Consider the following 23,377-nt stretch of genomic DNA (forward strand, 5'->3'; position numbering starts at 1 on the left):
ACTGGTCTTTGTTTTACGTCAGTGAGCCCATATTATTGTTCCTGGGGCAAAGGAATAAAAATGGTGTTGAGTCACACAAGGATGTGTCATAGACACCTCCTTATTACCTGCTTTTATAAGCCTTGGTTTTGATAATCCCACACTGGTGTGAGCGTTATTGGATGAATTAATGACCAGTAGTCAATATTTACCTGCTTTACCTGAGCTGCCCTCTGCATGCTAGCTGTTTTATATTGGGAATCTGGCGGCAGCGATTCAGACTACGACCCCAGCGTGGGCGCTAGAAGCCGAGCGAAGTCGATGGATCTCAAACATCCTGCTGCTCGATCCATAGAGCTGTGCGTACGCCGCACACACTGATGTGTTAATAAAGGTCTTCTGGCACTTATTCTTTGCTCTGGTTTTACAGTTTTGATTCTGCGTTCTAGTTTTTAACAAGTCGTTGTTTTCCTCAGTTCTAGAAGTTTAAAGTGTACAGGATGTCACGTAATCCCGTACCAGTCGTACCCTGCACCGTGTTCTGTAACACTAGAGTGTTTGCCAACTGGGTTTGAGTGAGAGACAAACCTCAGCTTTGAACACTTCGGCTCACCTAACTTCTCCAGAACCTTAAAGTTGATTTATAAAGGAAGCCAGCTCGACGATGGCCAAGACTAGGACTGAAGATGGTCACCTACAGAAGATTATCACCTGTATCTAGTTTGTATTCCATGTCCTACTATTATCTTATCTGAACTGCATGTCCTAGACATCTGAGCGGTGGGACCTTCCAGGTTTGTGACGAACGTAAATCCCGATCGAGTGTTTCAGTGTTGGAATACCTCGCCCGTTCCTTTGGCGCTCGTCACTCCGCCGTATCTCTGCATTCCAGATGCATCAGATGCGACGGCCGCACGTCCGCACGCCTGGTCCCTTTCATTTGTATAAAGGGAAAAAAGGAACGATGTTTTTTGTCAAAATTTATTTATTCGGTTCTTGTATTTAGAAAGCAATGATAAAGTCTTGAGCTAGGTACTGTTTTTTACACTTTGTTCCCTAAAGTACTAAAAATACATTTTGGTGTCTGGTTTATATCGGTGGTTTATATTATTTGATCTATGCAGTCACTCACCATATCTGAATAAATGAGTGTTGAATAAAATAAGACAGGTGGTTCCAAACTTTGGAACTTTGGGTATGCAAAGATATCTGCCATGTTAAGTTTCCCACATGCACCTTTGTGTCCGTGGGGAGAGGGCGGGGCCAGAGTGTGGTGTATTAGTTAGAAAGCAATTTGCAATTTCTGCTGGTGTGGACACATGACATTTGGACTTATCTTCGCTTTTTTACAGAGAAAGGAAATGAGAGATAAAGGCTTGGTGGAGAGCCAGCATGTCTGCTCTCTCTAACCTTTCCTAACCTCAGGGAAACCCACTGACCCTGTGTGCTGTGCTCTCTGATTTTAACCACCAATCCTCTGTATCTGGAGAGAGCTGTTTCCTCTGCCAGGACGATACCTCCTTGTCTCTTTACGCTTTAGTGTTGCCTTACGTTCCCACTTCAGTGCGTCTGGTTATTTCCAAGCCTTTTAAGATGTGAACCAGGCATGTAAGACCATAGACACCTCTGGCCCTGAGCACAAGCTGGCCATCGTGACCGACCGCGGTGAGCTCCGCGCTGGGAGAAGTCGGCCTGCCCGGCCAACTTGGCAATCGCAGGTGTATCGGGAGTTTCCCCCGGGCGCTGGTCCAGCCAACGATCGGGCCCATGGTAACAAAACTCTCTTATACGCAGAACATCAAAGCAGAGATGAAAGCCACCAAAATAATCCAGGTTGTGCCTCTTTCTGTGTGCCGCTGCAATGGACGCGACTCTGTTTATGTGTGCGGTTATCTGCTCTGTCATCACCTCGCCAAGGCAGACAGCTATCAGTACCATCATGCAGGGGTCTGGAGCCGGGCACCTAGCTACAGTGCCTGGCTTGAATTCCCTGACTACCCCTTTCCCATCCTGAGCCTCCTGACTCTTCTGCATACCCCGCACACACCCTCGTTCTAAAGCAGACCCCGTAGTCTCAATTTCCACACAATTTCCCGATTATGTAATTATTCGTGGGGTTTGTGTCGTCGGGAGATCTGCAGCTATTGTCTGTGCCTTGTGCGTTTATGTCTGATGAGGGCCAGTGATAGCAAGACTGCCTTGGTGGTTCCTTATCTAAGGGATCAGAGATTGGCACCATAAATGTGTACGCACACTCGCATGCTTACTCACATACACACGCACACACTGGCCAACCATCGCAAGCATTAGTCACGCTTGAGGTAATTAAATTGTTTCGCGGCATTCCGTAGCCCTGTCGGAACCTACGCTGTACGTATGTAAACTTTGCTTAGCCGTCTCTCACGTATTTGGTCCTTGTTTTCCTAGTATGCGGATGTTTTTCTTGAGCCAGTGAGAGAACAGTGATGGTATCCTGTCCATTAGCTGTAATTATGCTTGTTAGGAATTGGCCAGGGTGGAGAAATGGGAGGTGTTGCTGCCTCTCACATCATCGCCTCCAGGGTGGATGGAGGGGGCTGACCCCATCAGCTGAGCTGTCTCGAGTCCACCCTTCCTGCCCAGGGCCGACGGCTATCTCTAGTTCTTGTTTTGCTGCTTCTTGTCAGACCTGCCACCAGGGCGGAGCCGAACGACGGGCTAGAAAACAAACCCTCGGACGACGCTCGTCCTCGTTCGAACCCGCGCGGGGCTCTGACCCCACTGCACCTACCGCTGTCTACGCGACACCTCCACAAGCACGCGACTTGGCGAACCAATGGAGGAAGGCCGACCCGGAGGAGCTGGAAGGAGCTGAGCCTGGGCCCAGTTGCCAAAAGCACGATCGCGGCCCGATCTCGTGACCTTTCAGCATTGTCGCCATTCCTTCGGGCTATCGATGGTGTCCAAGCGAGACGGAGATAAAAGGTCCTTTAAACTTTGCTTCGTTCCCCGGTCGGACGCCTTACACCTGCATTCTCAGCTCCTCCGCTGTTGCGCAAGTGATTAACATCTTTATCTCAGGCCGCTGCGTGCCACCATCGGGTGGAAAGATTCACACGTCTGCGATGTGTAATGCCTTCCTTATCCTGCGGATCTCACCCGGGGTTTTTTTCTCCCCACGTGGCCTTTTACCGGCCTGAGTCAAAACATACTTTCAGAATACCAGTAGACAATATCCCTCCTCAAAGGCACATCAGGCCTTGAAGCTGGAATTAAACTGAAATGGTTTACTGTCTGACAGCAAAGCTGGTTTGATGAGGAGATGAGATCGTCATCTTCCGTCCCTGTGACCCACTTAGTCCACTGACCAATGGGAGGTAGATGCCACAAGAAGTTACGTCGGCTCACTTTGCCTCTGAGGATGATCTACAGATTGCCTGAGAAGACTCGTGGGGGCCTGAAGTGAAGGCCTTAAAGCCTCGTGTTTGGCTTCCTTCCCTGGCAGGACAATATGTGGCATCACTAGCTGTCAATACGTCCATTCTGGCCTCTTTCATAGTGCGAAGGTATATGAGTTCAGCTTAATGTAATGCTTTGAAAACATTTCTAAAAGCAGGGACTTTGGTGACAGATCTTCCTAGGCCCACTTATATGAACCTTCTTACTTTTCTAAATTTTGTTGAGATCCGGCCTTATCATGTGTGGTATTTTATGCTCATTTAATTCCAAGCTTGTTCGTGAAAGTTCAAAAGCTGGCCAATAAATGTATGATTGTTTACCCAGAATTCTTGATCAGGTCACAGCGTTGCCTCTGTAAATGTTTGGTACAGCCCAGGCTCCACCCCCACAGCCCAGGCTCCGCCCCCACAGCCACGCTAAGCTCAGCAGAAGAACCAAACCTGGATCAGAGCTTCCTGCTGGTGTAAATGCCGTGCGTGGCGGTTGACATACCATCTCACCCCAGTGCCCCCACCCAATTAGCATTACAAGGTCTTAGCAAACAAGTTTGCTTGCTGTTTGTCGGCTGCCTCCTGAACCAAGCAAGAAGTCTTTAAGAAGTCTTATAGAAGCCTAATTCCTACTGGCTGCACAGGCACTTGCCGGTGTCCTGATCTCCTGTAAGCAGCGTTTGTCCAGCTAAACACTTGATCCATGCGAGGGTATTGGCTGAAGGTGAAGGAGATAAGAGCTGGTGTTCAGGACAAATGTGTTGGCCTTTGCTTTCCCTTTTCAGGACTAATCCTAAGATCTTCCCTCTTACCGTCACACAGACGCTTTCCCGCCAGAATGCTTGGGATCACAGTCTTCCTTGGAATGCCTCGAGCAAGTTCGACAGGGGTATCATAGACCTGCTTAACCCTCAAATTCAATTCATAAAATCAAGTTTGATCATTAAGTTGTTTTTTATTATCTTTGAGTTAAATTAAGTTTTTTTTGTCATTATTTTGTAGGACAAATCATCTTGGTAAATGACCTAAGACTTGAAGTATACGCTTCTTAACTTTGGAATTGTTATACTTGTTGATATAAGATACCATAGTCAAAGAAATGGCAAATGTACAAGAAATGGCAAAAAATGTGGCTTAATATCTCACCAAAATTGTGGTTAGTTTCATAAAATTGCATATTAAAACTTATTTGACCTGTACACATCCCCATTTATAGGAGCTTGTAGATTAATAGCTTTGATAGATTTGTTACCTTACAAATGCAAAAAGCAAAAAAACCCCAAAAACACCCCGCATCCTGTAGTTACAGTCTTTAGCCAGTAGAGGGGATTGAGACACTAAATGCCACAGTGCAACAAAGAGAACATAACCAACCAACTTTCCAGCTGTTCAGATGTGCCTTTTTTAAAAAATCAGAACAGGATTTCAACCCCTCAAGAAAGTCCAGTTGTACACTGACTTTTCTTGAATTTAAAGGATGATTAATTCAGATTAACAGGATCCCCGTGCACACTGGGTTTGGTTCTGTTCTAAGGGAGGCGTGCGTGGACTGTGCCTCAGCTTTAGACTTCCTTAAAAAAACACAATGCCTTTAAAAGGAGTGGCCGGGTGTGGGAGAGTCAAAGGACTGGTATGGCTGGCTTAAGGAATCCACTAGTGTAAACACGATCACTCCATTCAGTTACAGCGAGTGTGAACGAGGGAGCAGGCTGAGGCATGGGACGTGGGCGGGGGTGGGGGGCGGAGGTGGGGGCTCATCCATAGCGGTGACACCATGGCAAAGTGGCAAACCGGAACTCCTTTAGCGTGAATCACTAGGAAAGTGATCTTCAGGTCTGGGCAGTGTTCTGTTGCTCCTTCATTAAGGATATTTAATACATCTTTCATAGCGCATATTGAGGTGCAGAATAGGAAATATGTCATTGGACGGTTTTATTTATTTATTATGAATTTGTCATGTTTATGCTGCAGTGACCTCTCTAGTAATTTCGAGGAAATACCACTATATACTGGACTGTGTTTCTCCATATTCCCATCATGATGGTGGGAGATGGTGGCCTATGGTGGGTGCTGGGGCGGGGCTTTCACACAGAGATCTACCATCTGATTGGTTAAGTGCATTAAAGAAAATAGGCAGGGGTTTGACATGACTGCACAGAAGTCTGAACATAATCTTCCTCTCATGGACGTTTTAGATTATGCCCGCCAGAAGAAAAAAATAAAATAAAATGCACACACAGCGAATCGGAGGCTTGATTCATACATACACAGCGAATCAGAAGCTTGATTTGCACACACACAGCGAATCGGAAGCTTGATTTGCACACACACAGCGAATCGGAGGCTTGATTTGCACACACACAGCGAATCGGAGGCTTGATTCGCACACACAGCGAATCGGAGCCTTGATTCGCACATACACAGCGAATCGGAGGCTTGCATTGATAAATGCCAACAATGTGATCCAACATTAGTCATCTGCAGCCTTTGCATCAGAGCACGCCACACCGCAAATGTTTGGAATGGTATCCTGTTTTTCCCAGTCACATGGTTATTAAGCACGCGTTTGTTTGCTAGGCTGTGTTCCTTTGCCATCACTGCACGCTGTACATCAACTTCAGAGGCCGTTATTTAATCCGATGGGATGAAAACTTAATCCCTTCAGTGTTTCCTTATGAGACTGTGGAACTCTCAGAATGTAATTATTAATTTTTATTGCTGCCTTTCTCCTAATCCACTTTGTGTGTGGGATTTGCCAGTATAGTTTTCCTAAGTTAGCTTTATGTTTTTATCTGCGTTATGACTGAGGCATTCTGCTGCAGGTAAGTGAATGACCATTTAGGTTGAGACTTAAGACTTGCGGTATGCAATTAAGACTCCTGAGTTAGCAGCCTGGCTCCGCCCTCTTCATCTCACCCCCCACTTACGCTCAACATACCATTCAGACGGTTCCTTCTGCACAGAAGACAATTCGGCAGCTTTACATTGGGAAAGGTTACTGTAGGCACACGGGAACGGCAGGCGTGGTTGCATATCTTCTAAGATCTCTGTACATGTGGTAAGAGGAGAGGGAGCTCCAGACCTTCACCTTTGTGCCACACCCACACAGCACTAGTGGACCAAGGAACATGAAGACCATCCGGCCGTCCATGTCAATCTGGCTGCATGTGCATGGAATGAAAATTATTCACAGGTTGACTGTTTACTGGGCTCCAGAAAGACCATAATGGCTTTGATATTCACCCCCCCCCCCCCCCCCCCCCACCACCACCAAGCATTTAAAGCATGTCTTTGAGTGCTTGCTCGAGGAGCCGTGCCACGCTTTTACAAGAAGGAGCGTCTTGAGCTCCAGGTCAGAACGTGCCCAGCCAAGGGAGCTCTCAGACGGGATTTAGGGACGACAGAGGAGATCGGCGTGAGGAGGGCAAGACCAGAGCAGGGGAGAGGCACAGTCGGAGCAGATCCACCCCAATGAGTTCCAGATGAACATCTCAACCCCCCCCCCCCCCCCCATATTCTCACAAATAGATACTGAAGGCTATAGTGTTCTACGTGGGGCTTAAACCTGACTTCTCTTTGATGGAGATGGACTGCTTTTTATGTGGAATGCTAAACGGTATAAATCTCTGGAGTCGGCCTGTCGTCTTCTGCGTTGCACGAGTTTCAGTTAAGCGGTGAAAAGAGGCAGCCCGTTAAGGTTTGATCAGATGACGATGAGAGAAGGTTCTTTTTAAGTGATCTTAGATTTATCAGAGCTGGGTTTTAAGCATGAGAGAGGGCTTTGGTTCGGATAAGCGGATTAAAAGACCACATGACGCTTCCTGCAGCTGAAGCGACCTCACCATATAGTGCTCTGGCTCTAAACCGCAAGCAGCCATCTGCCCTGGGCTGTGTGATGGCTCTGAGCTCATCCATCATAGACGTGCAGCAGCGCTTTTGTGGAATGCCTGCGTTGTCTGCGCAGCTCCTACGGCACGTCGTGAGCTTTCCCGGAGCAAAACCAGAGCCTCGTTGTTTTTATTGTTGATGTTGTTGTTGTCATCTCTCCTCAGATCTGGCTGCTTCCCTCGGCAGTGCGGTTCTGTTCCAGGATCAGCTCTCTCGGGCCTGTTCAGGGAAGCCAGCAGTGAGCTCCTTTTTTCACATTACATGCTGTTTTTTCATGCATGTAAATGTGAGTCTACCTTTAAGCTTTAGTACGTTTAGCCTTAAATAAAAAAAAAAATCTAAAATTATTTAGTTTTCTTTGCTTTCTTTATTTTTTTTAATTGTTTATAACCCCTGATATGATTGTACATGTTTCAATAGCAGATCAAATATGGATATACGTAAGTACATCCCTAGTCCATGTTGGTGATGTTGCATAATAAAGACTGCACGTGTGCTTCATATGGTTGTGAGTCGTGGTTCGTCTTTTCTGCTTGTTAATGAAAAATCATGTTATACCGGTTTATTCTTTTTGAAAGCCATTGGCGTTCAGGACCAAAGACCCGCTTGCTGGTGCTGAGGGAGACACAGTAGGTGGAGCACGGGTGTAGCTGTCATGGATGCTGCGTCCTCCCAACAGACGCTTCGCCAGCGTGAGAGCCCCTGTAGATCACTCCGATAAACGCTACAAAACATGATTTAGTAATTCTCTCGTTCACTAGAATTATGCTCCTCAGGAGTTCCAGTTGTAACATCTGCTCCAAAGACCTGGCCTCCTCCACGGCAATAGTCCTGTCATTTCTTTACCAAGGTCTAAATTTCCTAAAAATTCCCTCCATCAATCCCTTGACGTGGAAGGGACCTCGCTTCCATGCTGCACGGACCTCGTGTTCTGTGCCAAGCAGGGCCGGACTAGGACTGGCGGTGGTGTGCTGGATCAGTGGTGTTTGTGGCAGGGACAGAACCGCAGCTCAGCGCTGGTGTGTGTGTGTGTGTGTGTGTGTGTGTGTGTGTGTGTGTGTGTGTGTGTGTGTGTGTGACATTGCCTCAACTGTGTTGGGGAGCCACAATCTGTGTACCTGTGCACCCTGAACCTCACAGATGTTGCACTGACACACACTAGGTCAAATAATCTCATACACCTGGGTCCTTGTTCCTTAATATCCATAAATACGCACTTATACATATATTCAATAACGCTTTGAGTGGTTCCAAATTTGACTGCATTCACCATGTAAGACTGAAGATTAAGGAAGGATCGTCATTACATTCACCACACAACAAAAACAAAAGCAGATGGCGTGTAGTTTTCCTGTAACGTTGTAGCAGCTGCTTGCTTTGACATGTCTGCAACAACAGGTGTGATATTGCTTTATAATCCAATGCGATGGTTGAACTGACCTTTGCTTTAAACCGTGTTTGAAGGAAGTGCCATTTTAAAGACTTGAGACCAAAAAAAAGTAAAAATTTTATTTGAAAGGTGTGCAAAAAGACTGAAAACGTTAGGAGATAATTTGTTACATGTTGAGTCAAAAGCACAAATTGGATCATGCAGGTCACCAGATTGCCATGTGTTTTTTCCACACATCCGCATCGCCTCCACGAGCAGGCTTACCGAGTTACGGTCCGTCCTCGTCTGTGGAGGGCTGTTTTACATTTTCAGACTCTGAAGGCTTTTTTCCAGCTCGGTTATTTAAGTCTTGGACTTCTCTGCAGAGTTCTCTGTTCTGCGCTCCGCTTGGCTTAATGGTTAGTCTTCAAGCCTCCATCTGGTTGCAAGGGACCTCTCTGATGTCCCATTTCACTAAGTGCACCGTGTTGGACTCACTTGGACGCCAACATCACAACTGAATTGTTACCCCGCCCCCCCCGCTCCGAACAGCCCATGGAGCTGATCTTCAAATCTGTCATAGACACATGGCAGACCACTGCTGCCCCAGAACAGGACAGTTACAGCCCCTTCAACATATTACGCTTACAGCGGATCAATAAGTTCGTCTATGAAATACTGATCATATTTGATGTCTGCAGATTCTAGATCCAGTAGTGCTATTAAACATGTTCTGAAACCGTTTATTGCATAGTCATTTTTAGTTTTATTACCTGATCTTTAGTAAATAAACAATTTCATATAAAAATATAGGCCTTGCTACGCCAGCAGGGTTTGAAATTTATAGGCAAACACTGACTGAGAGTGTAGAACATTAAGGGCATATCTTTACCAGATTTTGTAGTTTTAATAGGACTATAAAGAACAAGTTGTCCAGATGTCAGAACAGACCGGTTCCTGGACACTGGGTCTGGGTCTGGTCTTACATTTCATTAACAATTCGAATATACTGTAGAAAATGTCGCTAGAATAGTTCAAATGTTTTCCAAAACACATAATAGGACAGCTTGTTTAGTTCATTTAGTCTAATATGTCTCCTGTGTCGTACACACGTCATATAGAGTTTGTGCTTTGACACACGGTTGGCACTGAAAGGTTTAGAGCATCTTTATGCTGTGATTATAGTCTCCTGGTGCATTTAGCACAGTGCTTTTAGATCAACTGTTAGTACAAGTGCAACTATAAACGTATGAAAAATAAATATGACACATACAGAGCGGCTTACTGTGCAGAGATAATACTGTGATGGGCCATACAGATCTGGACATGAACAGGTGTATTATAACTGGCAATTTAATGTCTTTAGTGTCATGGCTCTGTCAAAATGTCATCTCGTTGACGTCATGTGTTATAGACGGTCTATAACTCCAGGATGATATGATGATGATCATGCTAACAGTTCTGCGCTGTTAAACATCTCATCTTAGCTCTCAGTCCAATGGGGCCCTAGGGTGCCAAAGCCCAGTTGATACTGGTAGACTGGGTCTCTCGACAGCATTGGGCTGTGGTCCCTGGAGGTCGAGAAATCCCTGTGAGGTCGAAGAGGTGACCCGGGCTTTCTGTGGTACAGTGGAGGATGGGGGTCTCTGTCACGGGAGCCAGGCCCCGACGGTGTGGAGGAGGAGGAGGAACAGGAGGAGGAAGACGAAGGTGGTGCTGGTGGTGCAGGCCGCTGTGCCGTGAAGGGGGCCAGTTCCGGGATGGAAGGGGCGGGGTTTGGGCGCTGAGTCGATGGTGAGTGGTGGGAGACCACAGAGGGGGCCATGCCGGGGAAGTGGGCGGGAAAGGCCTGGTAGGGCACGGCCTCCACAGTCTGCACGCCGTAGCGTGGGTATGGCTGCACCGACGCCCACATGTTGCAGTTCAGGGAAGGCGGGGGCAGGTCCTCGGTGCCGACCACGCCCCCCGGCCCCGCCTCCCTGTCCATGCCTCCGTACATGCAGGCCTCTCTGGAAGCCAGTGCCTCGCCACAGTATGGGTGGGACAGTAACGGAGGTTCATAGGTGGGAGGGGGGTGGAAGTAGTGCTCGTCTGGAAGAGACGGGGGCGGCGCATCTAGATACGGACGCTTGCAGCCCATCTCCAAGTGCCTGGAGTTATCTGCAGGAATACGAGCGGTTGAGACACACCAAATGTACGGACAGACCGAACACCACCTGAAGTTCACCTCAATGCCGAGACAAATACTACTTTGTCTCGGTACATTTGTATCTGCTGCTACGTTCCAGTACCTCTGTGCTTGAAGCAGTGGTAGAGCAGGCCGGAGTCTCGGCTCGGAGGGAAGGGGCTGGGGAGGGTGTCCTGTGCGTCGCCGCTGCCCAAGGACACCCCACTCTCGTAGGGGTAGTGAGGCTGCGCGTGGCACCCCAGCATCCCGCCACCGAGCTTTCCTGGCAGATGAGCGTGGGACGAGAGGAAACGCTGCCGCACCATGTTCTTGGAGATCACTGGGTAGTCTTTCCTTGGGACACACACACACACACACACACACACACACACACACATATGATCGAGATCACTGGCTAATCTTTCCTATAGCGACATACATGTGATCAAGATCACTTCATATATACAGTACATGGTTGTTTTTTTAGTTTCTTGGTACATTTAAAGTACTGGCCTGTCTCTTTTTATGTAAGAGTAGGTCCGTTTTTAATGTTTATACCCTTGAAGTCTGGACACACGTAGGTCTCCCTCGTCACTACCCCGAAACCCTTTGGCAAAGGGATTGTTTTCTATCTTTAACTGTGTTATCTGCAACAACAACAAAAAAAAAAACAGATTTTAGTTTTATACATCATGTTTTTCCTTAAGTGGTTCGTGCGTATTATTACCTTGTGGTTCTGGTAGGATGTCACCGAGATAAACGTGGTCTCGTTGAACACGTGTGTGCAGTAGGCAGTGTTCTTGGAGCCAAAGGCGTTGTTCTCGTCCGCTTTTACGATGTGAAGCCTGGGCTGGTATTTGTGCATAGAGTTCAGTATAATCTGTGAGAGGAGAGAAGAGTGTCGGCTGTGTCAGAGAGAGGCTCAGACAAGCGACGCTGGATGTGACGGTTATTGGCACCGTCAGAATGTAACATTACAGTTTTTGCTTATGGCCTTGTGTGCAAGTATTCCGGCTAAAGCAAATATCCAGATCTATGAACAGGAGGTTGTGTGACATTAGAAAAATATTGTATGATACTGGTTGCATGCTGTGAGGGAGCATTAGTAAGTAGACGTCTGGAATTTTGCTCTGCACTGCTTTGTAAGTAATTCAATTAAATTCTGTGTGTGTGTGTGTGTGTGAGGGAGAGAGACAGAGCACAAGTGAGGAGGAACACTCTGGCACCAGTGTGCGGGTTTCTGGGTGCTCAGTGGACCGTTAGGTCGGGGTCATCCCCTGTGCAACTCTGTCAAGGCCAATGAACATCAAGGTCTTCTCTGCTACTGCATCGACTCCCTCTGCCTCTCGGGCTCCGTGCTCCACCCGCCCTCCTGCCGGATGAATCGGGAACTCGCACGCTCAAGCTCCAGTCTACCCCCTCCCCTCCCCTCTGCCTCCAGTGCAGCAGACAGTGGGCCCCACTCAGCAAATGGCCCGGCTGCTTTCGCCGAATCGGATGACCGGACGGAGAGCCCTGCTGGCGTCTTGGGGTGTGATACGAACTGTATCGGGGGGTGAAGCTGCAGGCATCTGGGCTCTCTACATATCTTCCTCTCTCTTGTGGGTCTTGTGGGTTAAGGGTGGTGTGGTTGTGGGATGGAGGTTGTACCATGTGGTTCCACACAGGGATAGACAACACTGCATGGGAGCCATCTTGAATGTCCTCAAAGGTCGTATAAACAGCACATGGAGTAGGGTGTCTGCTGTCACCTGTCCAGTGGTAGTAATGATCTGATCAGTAACTCTATTTTCAACTCTGATATGCTACTTTAAGGACTGGCATGTAGTTGACATTGTTGTAGTTCTTGAACTGTACTGCTGCTTACGTAAACATCTAATAATGTAGGTAGTTTCTCAAAGCCTGGGTGCCTGTGTTCAACGCTGGTCTGTCTGTGACGGGGGCCCTGCTGTACGCACGCTGCTGCCTCTCACGAGTGCGTGCTGTCTGCCCGCCAAGCAACACTTGCGCTCGGTCTGTGAGCCACTCTCGGCCAGCCACGGCGTCCCTGCTGGTGCGGCCGTCAGTGGAGCTTAGGAGACCTCATTAATCTCCCTTATCACATCCCAGACACTCAACCAGTCCTGACAGGCCGGCCCCGCATGGATCTGACAGGTTATGAACCTAATGAGCTTGCCTCTGACGTGATGACTTCAGACACGGTATCCCAGGGTCCCTATGGGCAGCAGTGCCGTGGTCAGACTCCTCACCTCTGCTGTACCTTCCCTTTCTGTCTTTCCTAGTCTCTATGGAGATGACCCCTTACATGGTCTTTATATGAGGCCATCTCCTGAATCACTCCATTGTCCAAAAGCGTTCACCGAGTTATAGTTTGAGCCGACATCTGATGTTGCCTGCTTGTCTAAATTTCTTTCTCCTATCTTTTATATTATGTGCATACTAGATCCACATAAAATTTAAAAAGTTGGGTTTCAAAGACTAAAACTGTTCATCAAGCGCACAGATGGGAAGAAAAAAAGGTATGAAGCAACCATGAATCACTGGACCGCAGCCCACAGACTACTCCATGAAGAACCACAATGGAGGAACTGGATTTACATAATCTAATCCAGCGGATTAGCATGACTGAGCAGTTTCCAGTGGTTACTCTGTTGCCATTCACTCTTAAATATATGTTGAATGATCACACCCTGTTAGCCTGTTTGTTAAGTCTTAATCTCCTTACTACCTTACTACACTGTTTTAGTTGTGGCTAATGAAGCAACTTGGTAGAATAATATCACATACGTGCCCAAAAGGATCCAGGTGGTTGTTTGTGAGTTTCAGCTTCTGAAAGGAGACCAGCTGCCTCATCCAGTGAGCCCCCGTGGCAGGAGAATCTGGGTGGACGTAAAGCCGGCCCGGCATGGCTGGCTCTGCCTTCCCGGCCACCATCCTGAGGACACGGAGAGATTTTAACCCACGCTTCACACAAAAGCACACGGCACCGGCCACACTTCCAAGGGCACGGAGGTCGCAGAATTCCGACATGGCGCCAATTCACTGAAACGGTTCTCTCACCGCTGCACGAGAGCTTCTACTGAAAGGTCATTGGGTGTGACACGTATACTATGCACACACTACTATAGCTGTGTTTTATACAGAACATCTGTACATTAATGACAGTCATGAAGCAGGAATCCTTATGGTCCGGGCATTGTAGGAATCACTCCCTCATACTGCGGGCTGGCAGCTTTGACCGTAACATCCCTCCTAATTACGTGGCTCCAAGGTGTCGCTGAGGAACACCAGATCCAGTGTTGGCAAAGGTTGAAACCTCCATTTGGTCCATGAATCTAAAATAATAAGTTGGTTCTTTTGAAACAAAAACAAAGTGCATTTTTATAGGCCTACATGTAAATATCGAAGCTTAGTTCTGCTTCGGAGGCCTTTTGTAGTGACCCTGCCAGAGACCCACTGGCAGAGACGCAGGGTCACGGGGCGAACAGTACGCATTACCCAGCGGTGTTTAGCCCACTGGTTCTGACAAGCCTCCTGCCACTAACCTGCGATAATTAACTGTGTGCTAATGACGGTCAGCAGCCCTGTTGTGCAAGGGGCAGTCTGGTGGTGTAGTCGTATATTAACCACCATTTTTATTCTAGATTAGGCCGAGCAAGATCTCTGATATGGATATTTGACATGCGGGGTGCTCGCTAATCTACTGAATTATAGCTAACTTGACTAGGGACCCAGGATGGGACAGAAACTAGAAGCTAAAAAAATATATAAATGCACTCATGATTAAGCTCTCTGTTGGAGGGAGATGAGGTGTGGAATGATATCTCCACTCCTGCAGAGCCTACAGCTGTGCGGGAAGTGGTGGGGATTTATTCTCGCTTCCTTCCAAAGGAAAGAAACACATGAATACTGTGGACATCTTGAGACAGTTCAGCATAACATATGCTAATTAGTGTCACTGCACCATGCAAGTTAGCTGATGAAGTCATTTGCCTCGAGGGATCAGCCAGTCAGAACTGATCCACCTCAGGGTGCGTCCCTCTTCATGCAAATCATCTGTGTTCAAGCAAAAATATGTTACCAGCAATGAACATCCTTCTAATATGAATCCTCACAGAGAAACAGAGGGATGTAAAGTAACGAAACGAGAAAGAGAAGTCGGTGTGGAGAATTTTGTCTTTGCTGCGTGTTGGAAGAAAAAAAAGGCGACGGTCCCCAACTTACCACTTGTTGTCACAGAACTTGTAACGATGGTCATCGGCCGGCACGATGTCGACTAAAAGGATGTACTTGGTTTTTGGATTCATCCCGGAGACTTTTACTTTGTAGCTGGGGAACAGCCGCCTGGACACAGAGAGATGCTATATTTGTTTCATTTTAAACCGTCGAAAGACGGAGAAAATTGTTGGAGAAAATTAGCAGGACTTTCACAACTTGTAAGCTGTTTTTTTACACATTCATTTTCTTGCTGACATAAGTGGCATATATATATATATATATATATATATATCATCCTTTATACACGTGTTAAGTGCAGTATTTTTCTGTCGTTTGATTGTATGATTTGCTTTTTTAAAATGTTCATAGATTTATCTCAGCTGCACAACCTCCTGATAAGCATAACAGGAATATTTATTTAGTAGAAAAAATTACATACTCCCAAATATAGAGCCAACGTCTGTACCTGGGACGAATAGCTATGACATATTTGGAGGGATTTGCTCGTTTTGAAAGAACAACTGAAATGTGAGAGCAACATTTTACTCATAAAAAAAAGCCAGGATGACCGATATAATATGCTAATGTGGCGGACAGCGTAGTAAAATACATCACGGGAGTCACCTTCCATGACCCCATCCAGACGAGAAAAGGCTCTTTCTTCCCATCTGCGTCAAAGTAAGACACAAAAGGAACTGGTGCCCGTATAAACTCTAAGTGCTTTTTAATGGTGGCTCGGAATGGACGACAGTTTATACTGCCAGCACGTCACTGGCCTCCAAACGATCCACCATGGTGCATCACTTTATCTGGGGGGTTCGGTGAACAACAGGTTCAACCAGCAGTCATACATTTATAACTGTCTCCATATTGTAAATAAATGGCCGTGCGGGTCCAGGCCGTCCGCTCGAGCACGTTCCCGGAGGGAAAGACTGTAAGGCCCATGGTTGGAGAGCGGCATGCCAAGGGCAGCCAAGGTGGGGTTGATGTTGGGCGTGTGGTCCATGCCTGAAATCCAGTCAAGAGTGTCCAGTCAAGCAGCAGTCATAGTAAAATGTAAAGCACTAAAATAAATAAATTAAAATAATTGTGTACCACTCGGATACTGAAAAAAAAGTTTGGTCACAGTTACAGCTACAGTGTATCCAGTGGCCACAGTTATCGCCACAGTGGATCCTGTGGCATGTCTAATAGGGCCTTAATCTCTGTGCCACTCCACTGTTGCTACATGAAGCCAAGCTTTTGCAGGGTATTATTGCACTGTAATATAACACTGTTAGGGTTCTATTACTCTGCTAGCTGTCTTTGGACAGCCACAAGCAATCTTGCATGTAAAGTTTGCAAATAATCTTAAATATGGCTCCGTGTTTGAAAAGTAGTTTGGATTATTATAGATAGCTTTCCTTCTAACCCAATGTTTCTGGGTGGCAGTATTGTATTTGCTGTCTGTGTGTGTGCGTGTGTGTGTGTGTGTGTGTGTGTGTGTGTGTGGGGTGTGGGGGGGGGCAGTGAAGAATGGGCAGTCTGTCAGCGTACACAGTGTGCCAGCTGTTTCTCTTAGCATACTCTCTCTCTCTCTCTCTCACACACTGTCTTTCTGTATCTCTCTCTTGTTCTGTTTCTCTCTCTCACTACAGCAGGACTGCTCTGCCAGTGATCCATCCTGTCTGTAGGAACAGGCCGGAGAGGGGAGATCAAAAGGCTGAAGATGATGGAGCAGGCGCGGTGTGGGGGGGTGTACAGGGGCTGGGAGACACCGCTGACCTGGGCCACCACGCTCCCCTCATCAGCTGACGTGCGCCGATGCCGGCCGCCTGCTCTCACTCCCAGCTGCCAAGAACGCCAGCGCCTGGGCCATGGACATGCTCACACAATAACAAGCCAGTCGCGATGGCTCGGAGGGTTCTTCCAGAGTTCAGCGGGGCAGAATATCCAACCCTGGGCTGCGGGCTGTGGTCCTCCTGCACTGCTACGCTGCACAATCCACTTTCTGAACCCAGCCAGGAGGTGCTGAGATATTACTGCTGTTGCTGCTATTACTACAGTGTTGGAGATCAGTCTGACTTGCATATTAGCTTAGCCACCAGTGCTCCTAACTGCAGTATAGCCTCATCACTTATGTACACGTTCAGCCTGCAGATTATGTGCAGAATGATCACACTATTGCTTTTATTGAAAACATTTTACAGCCAAAATTGCTTGAAAAGAAAGGTGAGGGTGGGTGGCGTTCGAGTTTAGGTTAGTTAATGGCAGTTAAGGGTAGGTAAATTTAAGGGTAAGGATAAAGTTAACTAATGGTTAAGTTTAGTTAACTTTAAGGGTAAAGTTAACGGTTTTGCATTTATACTTTTATTACCATTTAATTCTTTTGGAATCCAGCAATCTATTTCATGCCCGCTGTAATTTGTATGTTTCTTATTATGTTACATTATTTTTATTATGTTACATAATTTTTTTAATTATTCCTTACCATTTCGCACTGGTCTGCATACAAGCTCATTTGTTTTAAAGATTCCCCCCCCCCCCCCCCCCCAAAAAAAAAAAAAAAAAAAAAAACCTTTAAAAACAGAAACCAAAAGAAGAGCTAGAAAATCAATCAAGTGACTCGTGGCCCAAGTCTCAGCGATGCTCCGGGCCCTGAAGGGTTTTTCAGCTATGCATCTGGTCAGCAGCGCACACAATATGTGCAGCATCGTATTGGAGACATTAAGCCTGACGTACTTCAGTCAGCGTTTAAACTTCACAGATGTCCTAGTAAATAGTTAAACAAACTGGAAAGTCGTATAGTACAAACTGTTGCTATTGAATTTCACGTTTTAATTTTCTGTTATCTCGCCTTTTATAACACAATGTCCAATAAACAAGTGCTAAGCTCAACCATGACTGTTGTGTGGATACGGTGCAGTATAACGTTAGCCTTCGTGTGTGTTTCCATGCAGGGACAGCTAACATTAGCCCGTAAAGAGAAAGAATGCAGCGCAGACCCGGTTACAGTGTAATGTAACACTGATGAGAACCACTGCATGAAATTGTCCTCCATTTTGTGAAACAGGACACGTTCTTGAGGTGAGTTGGTGATATCCGTAAAGATTTACTGTTCTTTGAATTGGTGAACAATATCCAACACGTTCTCGGGGGGAAATAACAAACTAAATATATGTATAAATACTACGGCAAACAGCTTGACTTGCTTCATTATTAGTCTGTCGTAGTCACGATCATAAACTGAGTCTGCTGGTCAATTACCTGCTAAACTAAAATAAAAGGCACCCATCTGTTGTTGTGGAGAGGGTGCATGAGAAGACCGTCTCCCCGTCTCGGCGCAGCTGTGTGACCGGGCTGGGCTCAGCTCTTCAAAGAGTTTAAGGATTCTTTGCGCACTTCATCAGCTGGACAAGGGGAAGCCCATTTTTCACAATGTTTCAGCATTAAAGAAAAATTGTGGTGACCTTTTGCATTTTCCACCGAGAAATCTTGAGGAACGGCAGGCCACGCCTGGCAGAAAGCGTTGAGTCATACTCTGCATAATGTCCAGGGTCTCTACTCCTAATCCAGGGGGTGCATTAAATCTAACACACGGGTTAGACATTTGTGTTTCCAATTAAACATTCACAGACGCAGGAATTCAGCCTTCCATTACTATGCGTACAGATCACTACGTGTGTTTAAAGAATTTTGCGTAAATGTTTTGTTTTTGTTTTTTGTTTTTTTTGCTACTAATATTTTTGTACATCTAGTGAGAGTCTTAATATTTTGAAGACAAGGACGTCCACATGTTCTCAGAAGTCGAGAAAGGGACCGTACACTTACCTGCCTGCTTTGGTGATGATCATTTCCGTTCCTGTCTCATGGAACTTCTTCCACATTTCCTTCTCATGAAGAACCACTTTGATATTCTCAATGCTCTGCACACAAACACACAAACACACACACACACACGAGACGGGGGCCAGACAGCAGGACAGTGAGACAATGTCCTATCATAGGTGCATTGGTTGATTGCTATAAAAAAAAGTTCATCATTATTTCTCACCATCATCAAAAATAATGTCAGAAGGACACATTTAGTTGCACTGGCTCGGACGCTCAGATTTCAATCATGTGAAAGTGCCGGTAGCCCTCGCCCTGGTTACCTGGTCGAGGTCATTGTTGTTAGGGATACTGGGAGCTGCTGGCAGGCCCAGATGGGAGGATACGGTGGCCAGTTCAGGACGCCCAGCAGACTGGACCACAGTCACACCTTTATCAGCCACAGCCGACGCCTTGTCCTGAAGCATCTCTGACACACAGACAGGAGCCCTCAAACACAGGAACTGCCAATAGGATGGATAGACTAGATAGACAGATCACTTGCTTTCACTTAAATGTCAACTTTAATGCATTTTAATTTTGTGTTATATTCCACCGTTTTATTGGAGAAGGACCATCGTATCACATACAGTACTCTACCACATCCGCGTTCTATTAGATTCAAGCTTTCACCTTCATTTGCGGGAAACAATTCTAAACTATCATTACTAATAATTAATAATTTGTTAGATGTAGCTTTTTATTAATTTAGGACCAAAGTTAAAAATGTAATCAAAAAAGTAAACATGGTCATTGGTCTTCAAACATTTACAATTATATTCTGTATTATTCTTTCAATTATGTTTAGCTCCTCTTTTAACATAGTTGTAACTCACTAACATGTGTCTTGGGTTCAGTGAAAGGCAGTGGTGTTATAGTTACTACGCCACCCACTCCGTAATATATATATATATATGTATGTTTGTATGTATATATATGCATGTAACGCACTTAGAAAAACACAGGTGTGGCAAAAAGCATAAACATACCAAAACATTTTAGGTATCTTTCACATATGCTAAACTTTAGAAAAATAATTGTTTTTAATTTTCAGAATGTTGCAGTTCATTTTAAGTCTATTAACTATTTTGAGTGAAAAATTCACAAACCAAAGCTTAAACTCAATTACAAACACTTTCTACTGTGGCAGTACTATATGTGGACAGACATCATCGATAATACCTCGTCTATGGCCTGAAATTAAACAGCTTCATAGTTTTTAAACACCACATCTGACCAGGTGATCCTGCAGATGTGAACTGTTTCAAACAAATCAATTAGTCTTTCACACATGCATTTCAAAAGCTATTTCTAGAATAGAGGGCAGGGCTATGTATCAAACTGATGTTTATACATAGAGTAAAAAGGAAAGTGAAGATATATGTGTCATGAAAACGCTTTGGACTTGTGCGTTTTGTCCTTCAGAGTGTGATGATGTCATTATACACTGTACATCATAAGGCCACAAAATATCACAACTGATTAACATTTACATTTTTTTGAAGGAAAACCCGTCTTCAATGAGATGACCTGGCCACTTCATTTAGTGGGAAAGGTCAGGATCCGTTTGTTCTAAAGTATTGCCTGAATAAATATTTATACTTCCAACATTACAGTACAGTTTTTTTTTATGTAAGGGGGTTAAACACTGCCGATTCCATTAACGGAGGTCGCCCTCTGAGTACTCTTCTCTCACGACCCTCCAATGCCCTCCAATGCAAACACCAGGCAAAAGGTGCAGATAACTGCCCCACCCTGCCCCGTCATGCCTGCCTGTTGCCACCCGGAGTACAGCCCGTCACTCGTGTGGTGAGACCCGAGGCCCATTTTCGCCCTAATCTCACACCTGTAAACAGCGTGAGTGCACCCCCTTCGGATGAAAGGAGAGACGTGGGGTTCCATGTAAACTCCAGCAGACATTTGCCCGGACTAATAAAGATAAGAGCGGACAGGCGAGACCGGGCTTTAGTGAGGCAGCCCCGAGTCCCGCAGTCCAAAATGTGCCTTTCACTTACTCTGTTTAACTAAACCCAGTGAGCACGGGCTGTGTTTATATCTCTGTCACTCCAGACATATAATCCGCTAAACTCTTCTTGGCAGATTTTACTCTTTGTACACTGGGATCGGGAAGCTGTTCCCAGCGTCCTGTAGTCCAGAATACTGAACATCTGCCAAGTCTTTTTGCACCTCTTTCTCCGAGATGATAAGATTATTTGAGCGCAGACGCCATTTTAGTGTCCGTTTTTGCTGGTGGGAGTCGTCCTACACTGTGGTGTGATTTTGCATTGGAGAACTGGACTCCACTGTGTGTGTGTGTGTGTGTGTGTGTGTGTGTTTGACAGGAACCCTGCAGGATCTTCAGCCAGCTGGAGGCTCCCCCTTCCCCTGGTCTGGCTTTGACCGAGACACACAGGTATGATGCATGTTATTAAGACAGCTCTCATAAATGTCTGTCCATTTTGTGCAACAGTTCTTGACCCTTACAACGTCCCCTCTGCTGCGACGAGACGTCGGGTCCCAGCACAAACGAACACCTACGTTCCCATCTAATGAGAGTAAATGGATCCACTCTTGGGTGTCACGCCAAAAGGGCCTGCCCATGTGTCTGCATGGGTACCAGACATTTCTGATACACCGCCACAATGGGCACTGGTACATGAGAGCTTAGCTTAGCCCTACATCTAACATCTCCCTCACTCAAGTAGCAAAATTACAATCAATTTCCATTTTCATTTTCAACAACCGTAGAAGGAAAATATATTGCTCCAATATATATTAAATATCAATGATGAGCCTTTAAAGCAAAGCTAATTATCAATCATCAGGACAGTCCTCTCCTGCAGATAGCAGTTAACTAATTCCATTTTAATTAAAGATTTTGGGGATCTACACTCCTATTAATTAATGCAAAAAATATTAGGATTACATGTTGTGTAACAAAAAGCATGTAAATGATTTTAGGGTTCACACACGTAGTGTGGAAACCCTATTGTAATTGTTTCATTTATTATTGCGACATTCGTTATTTAGTGTAATAATTTATGTGTGCATACATTTCCTTTGATTTTCGTTTGTAATCAGTTTTGTGGATAAAAAAATTCATTGTGCTATGCTAAATAGCTTTAAAAAGTCAGACTAGGTCAATGTAACTTTTAACCAAGCCACCCCACTATTTTTAATACTGACATTTGGTTCTAATTTTAAAGAAAATAAATAAGCCCCCTTTTTAGTGTCTTTGTATGACACATTTTTATTATATGATAGGATTTTAATCTAAAATAAAACAAGCACTCAACTCCAGTTTATGGATTGAAATAACAAACCGTATCCAGTGCCTAACATTACAGAAGTGTTTGTGTCCGACTTTTGACAATCATTGTTAAGGATTAACCAACAGTGTTTGATAAAGGAATTCAACGGAATATTAGAATAACTAGATATTTCATGATTGACGTTCTCAGAAGTTATAAACTAGAAAGCATCCACAGCAGGCCGTCCAGTAAACATCGTCTTGGAAAAACCTCTCACACTTGAACAAGAAACTCCTAACACAACTATTGAATGTAGCCTATACACTATTGAACATTAACCCCATTCAAAACAAACACTATAACATGTCATATTTCTTTTTTTTGGAGCCGAAACCACTCCAGGGGATCAAGAACATCGAATATTTGTTAAATGACTTCATCACTATTGTTATAACAGCGCAAACCGCATTTGCAAGACAGGTACATTTGATCAAGCAAGATCAACTGCGTCTAATAGTATTAGCTTCGTGCATTAGATGCACTTCCATGACTGAGCTTACAACGCAGCAACATTTTTTTTATTCATGACCACAAATAGCGTTATCATATTACCTCATGAAACAGACTACTACGTGCTGAATTCCTCCATCTCCGTCCAAACGTTAATATTCTGTCCTCCGCAGATACGGCAGGAGGTCCCGGTGCCTCGTCGTTACTCTGGCTGCCGGCCGTGTAGCATCTTCTGTCGCCTATCCGGTTATCGGGCGATTATAACGGTTCTCTAACGCGCGTTCGTGTCGTGAAACCCAGACTGTGACAGGGGAGACACTGTAAATTAAACCTCTTCGCTGTGTTGGGGAGGGGAGGTGGAGGTGGTGGTGGTGATGGGGGGGACCTCGGTGCCTGATGTTCGGTAGTACTAAAAGGATACGCTGAACAGCTCGACGTGCTCAGACACAAGGGTGAGACGCCCGGTTCTTACACCCACTCCCTCCTCACGCCTCACCGCTGACGTTGCACTCGGTAATAACACCTAGTCGACTTAACCGCAGTTATCTGAAGGCAAGAGTCGCACCACTCGCGAATATTCGAATATCAGCTGCAATGCAGCCCGTATCCTGTCCTAATCGAATTAGCCATGAGCTATAGCTAAAAAGAAGCTACATATTATAGTCTATAAATAGTATATGGGGCATTTAAACCTAAATGACATTCAGTGAAGGGTTTT

The 23,377-nt window shown here is 45.6% G+C and overlaps 2 protein-coding genes across 6 annotated transcripts in view; one reads left to right on the forward strand and one right to left on the reverse strand.

Annotated features, from left to right (window-relative positions):
- The window catches only part of brip1 (BRCA1 interacting helicase 1), a 50,998-nt gene extending 33,453 nt beyond the window's left edge, over positions 1 to 17,545 (forward strand). For 3 of the 4 annotated variants that reach the window (XM_076976803.1, XM_076976804.1, XM_076976805.1), the window contains exon 26: positions 7,460 to 7,612. In XM_076976803.1, coding sequence (XP_076832918.1) covers positions 7,460 to 7,537 — 78 coding nt within the window. In that variant the 3' untranslated portion in view covers positions 7,538 to 7,612. Of the gene's footprint in view, positions 1 to 7,459; positions 7,613 to 16,686 lie in introns of those variants that run through there. The other variant, XM_076976806.1, reaches the window with a different exon arrangement.
- Positions 9,300 to 23,085, reverse strand: tbx4 (T-box transcription factor 4). Of its 2 annotated transcripts, XM_076976807.1 has the most exons (9): positions 22,762 to 23,085; positions 19,183 to 19,328; positions 18,860 to 18,954; positions 15,056 to 15,175; positions 13,619 to 13,766; positions 11,559 to 11,711; positions 11,390 to 11,478; positions 10,956 to 11,185; positions 9,300 to 10,824 (listed from the first exon to the last, which is right to left on the reverse strand). In XM_076976807.1, the coding sequence occupies exons 2-9, from the start codon at positions 19,324 to 19,326 to the stop codon at positions 10,148 to 10,150; spliced, it is 1,656 nt and encodes a 551-aa protein (XP_076832922.1). In that variant the 5' UTR covers positions 19,327 to 19,328; positions 22,762 to 23,085; the 3' UTR covers positions 9,300 to 10,147. The 2 variants fall into 2 exon arrangements, with proteins under 2 accessions (XP_076832922.1, XP_076832923.1); XM_076976808.1 differs by lacking the exons at positions 18,860 to 18,954; positions 19,183 to 19,328; positions 22,762 to 23,085 and adding an exon at positions 18,296 to 18,410.
- Between the last annotated feature and the right edge of the window lie 292 nt (positions 23,086 to 23,377).

Source organism: Brachyhypopomus gauderio, chromosome 16 (genome assembly GCF_052324685.1).
Source record: "Brachyhypopomus gauderio isolate BG-103 chromosome 16, BGAUD_0.2, whole genome shotgun sequence".
Lineage (NCBI taxonomy): Eukaryota > Metazoa > Chordata > Actinopteri > Gymnotiformes > Hypopomidae > Brachyhypopomus > Brachyhypopomus gauderio.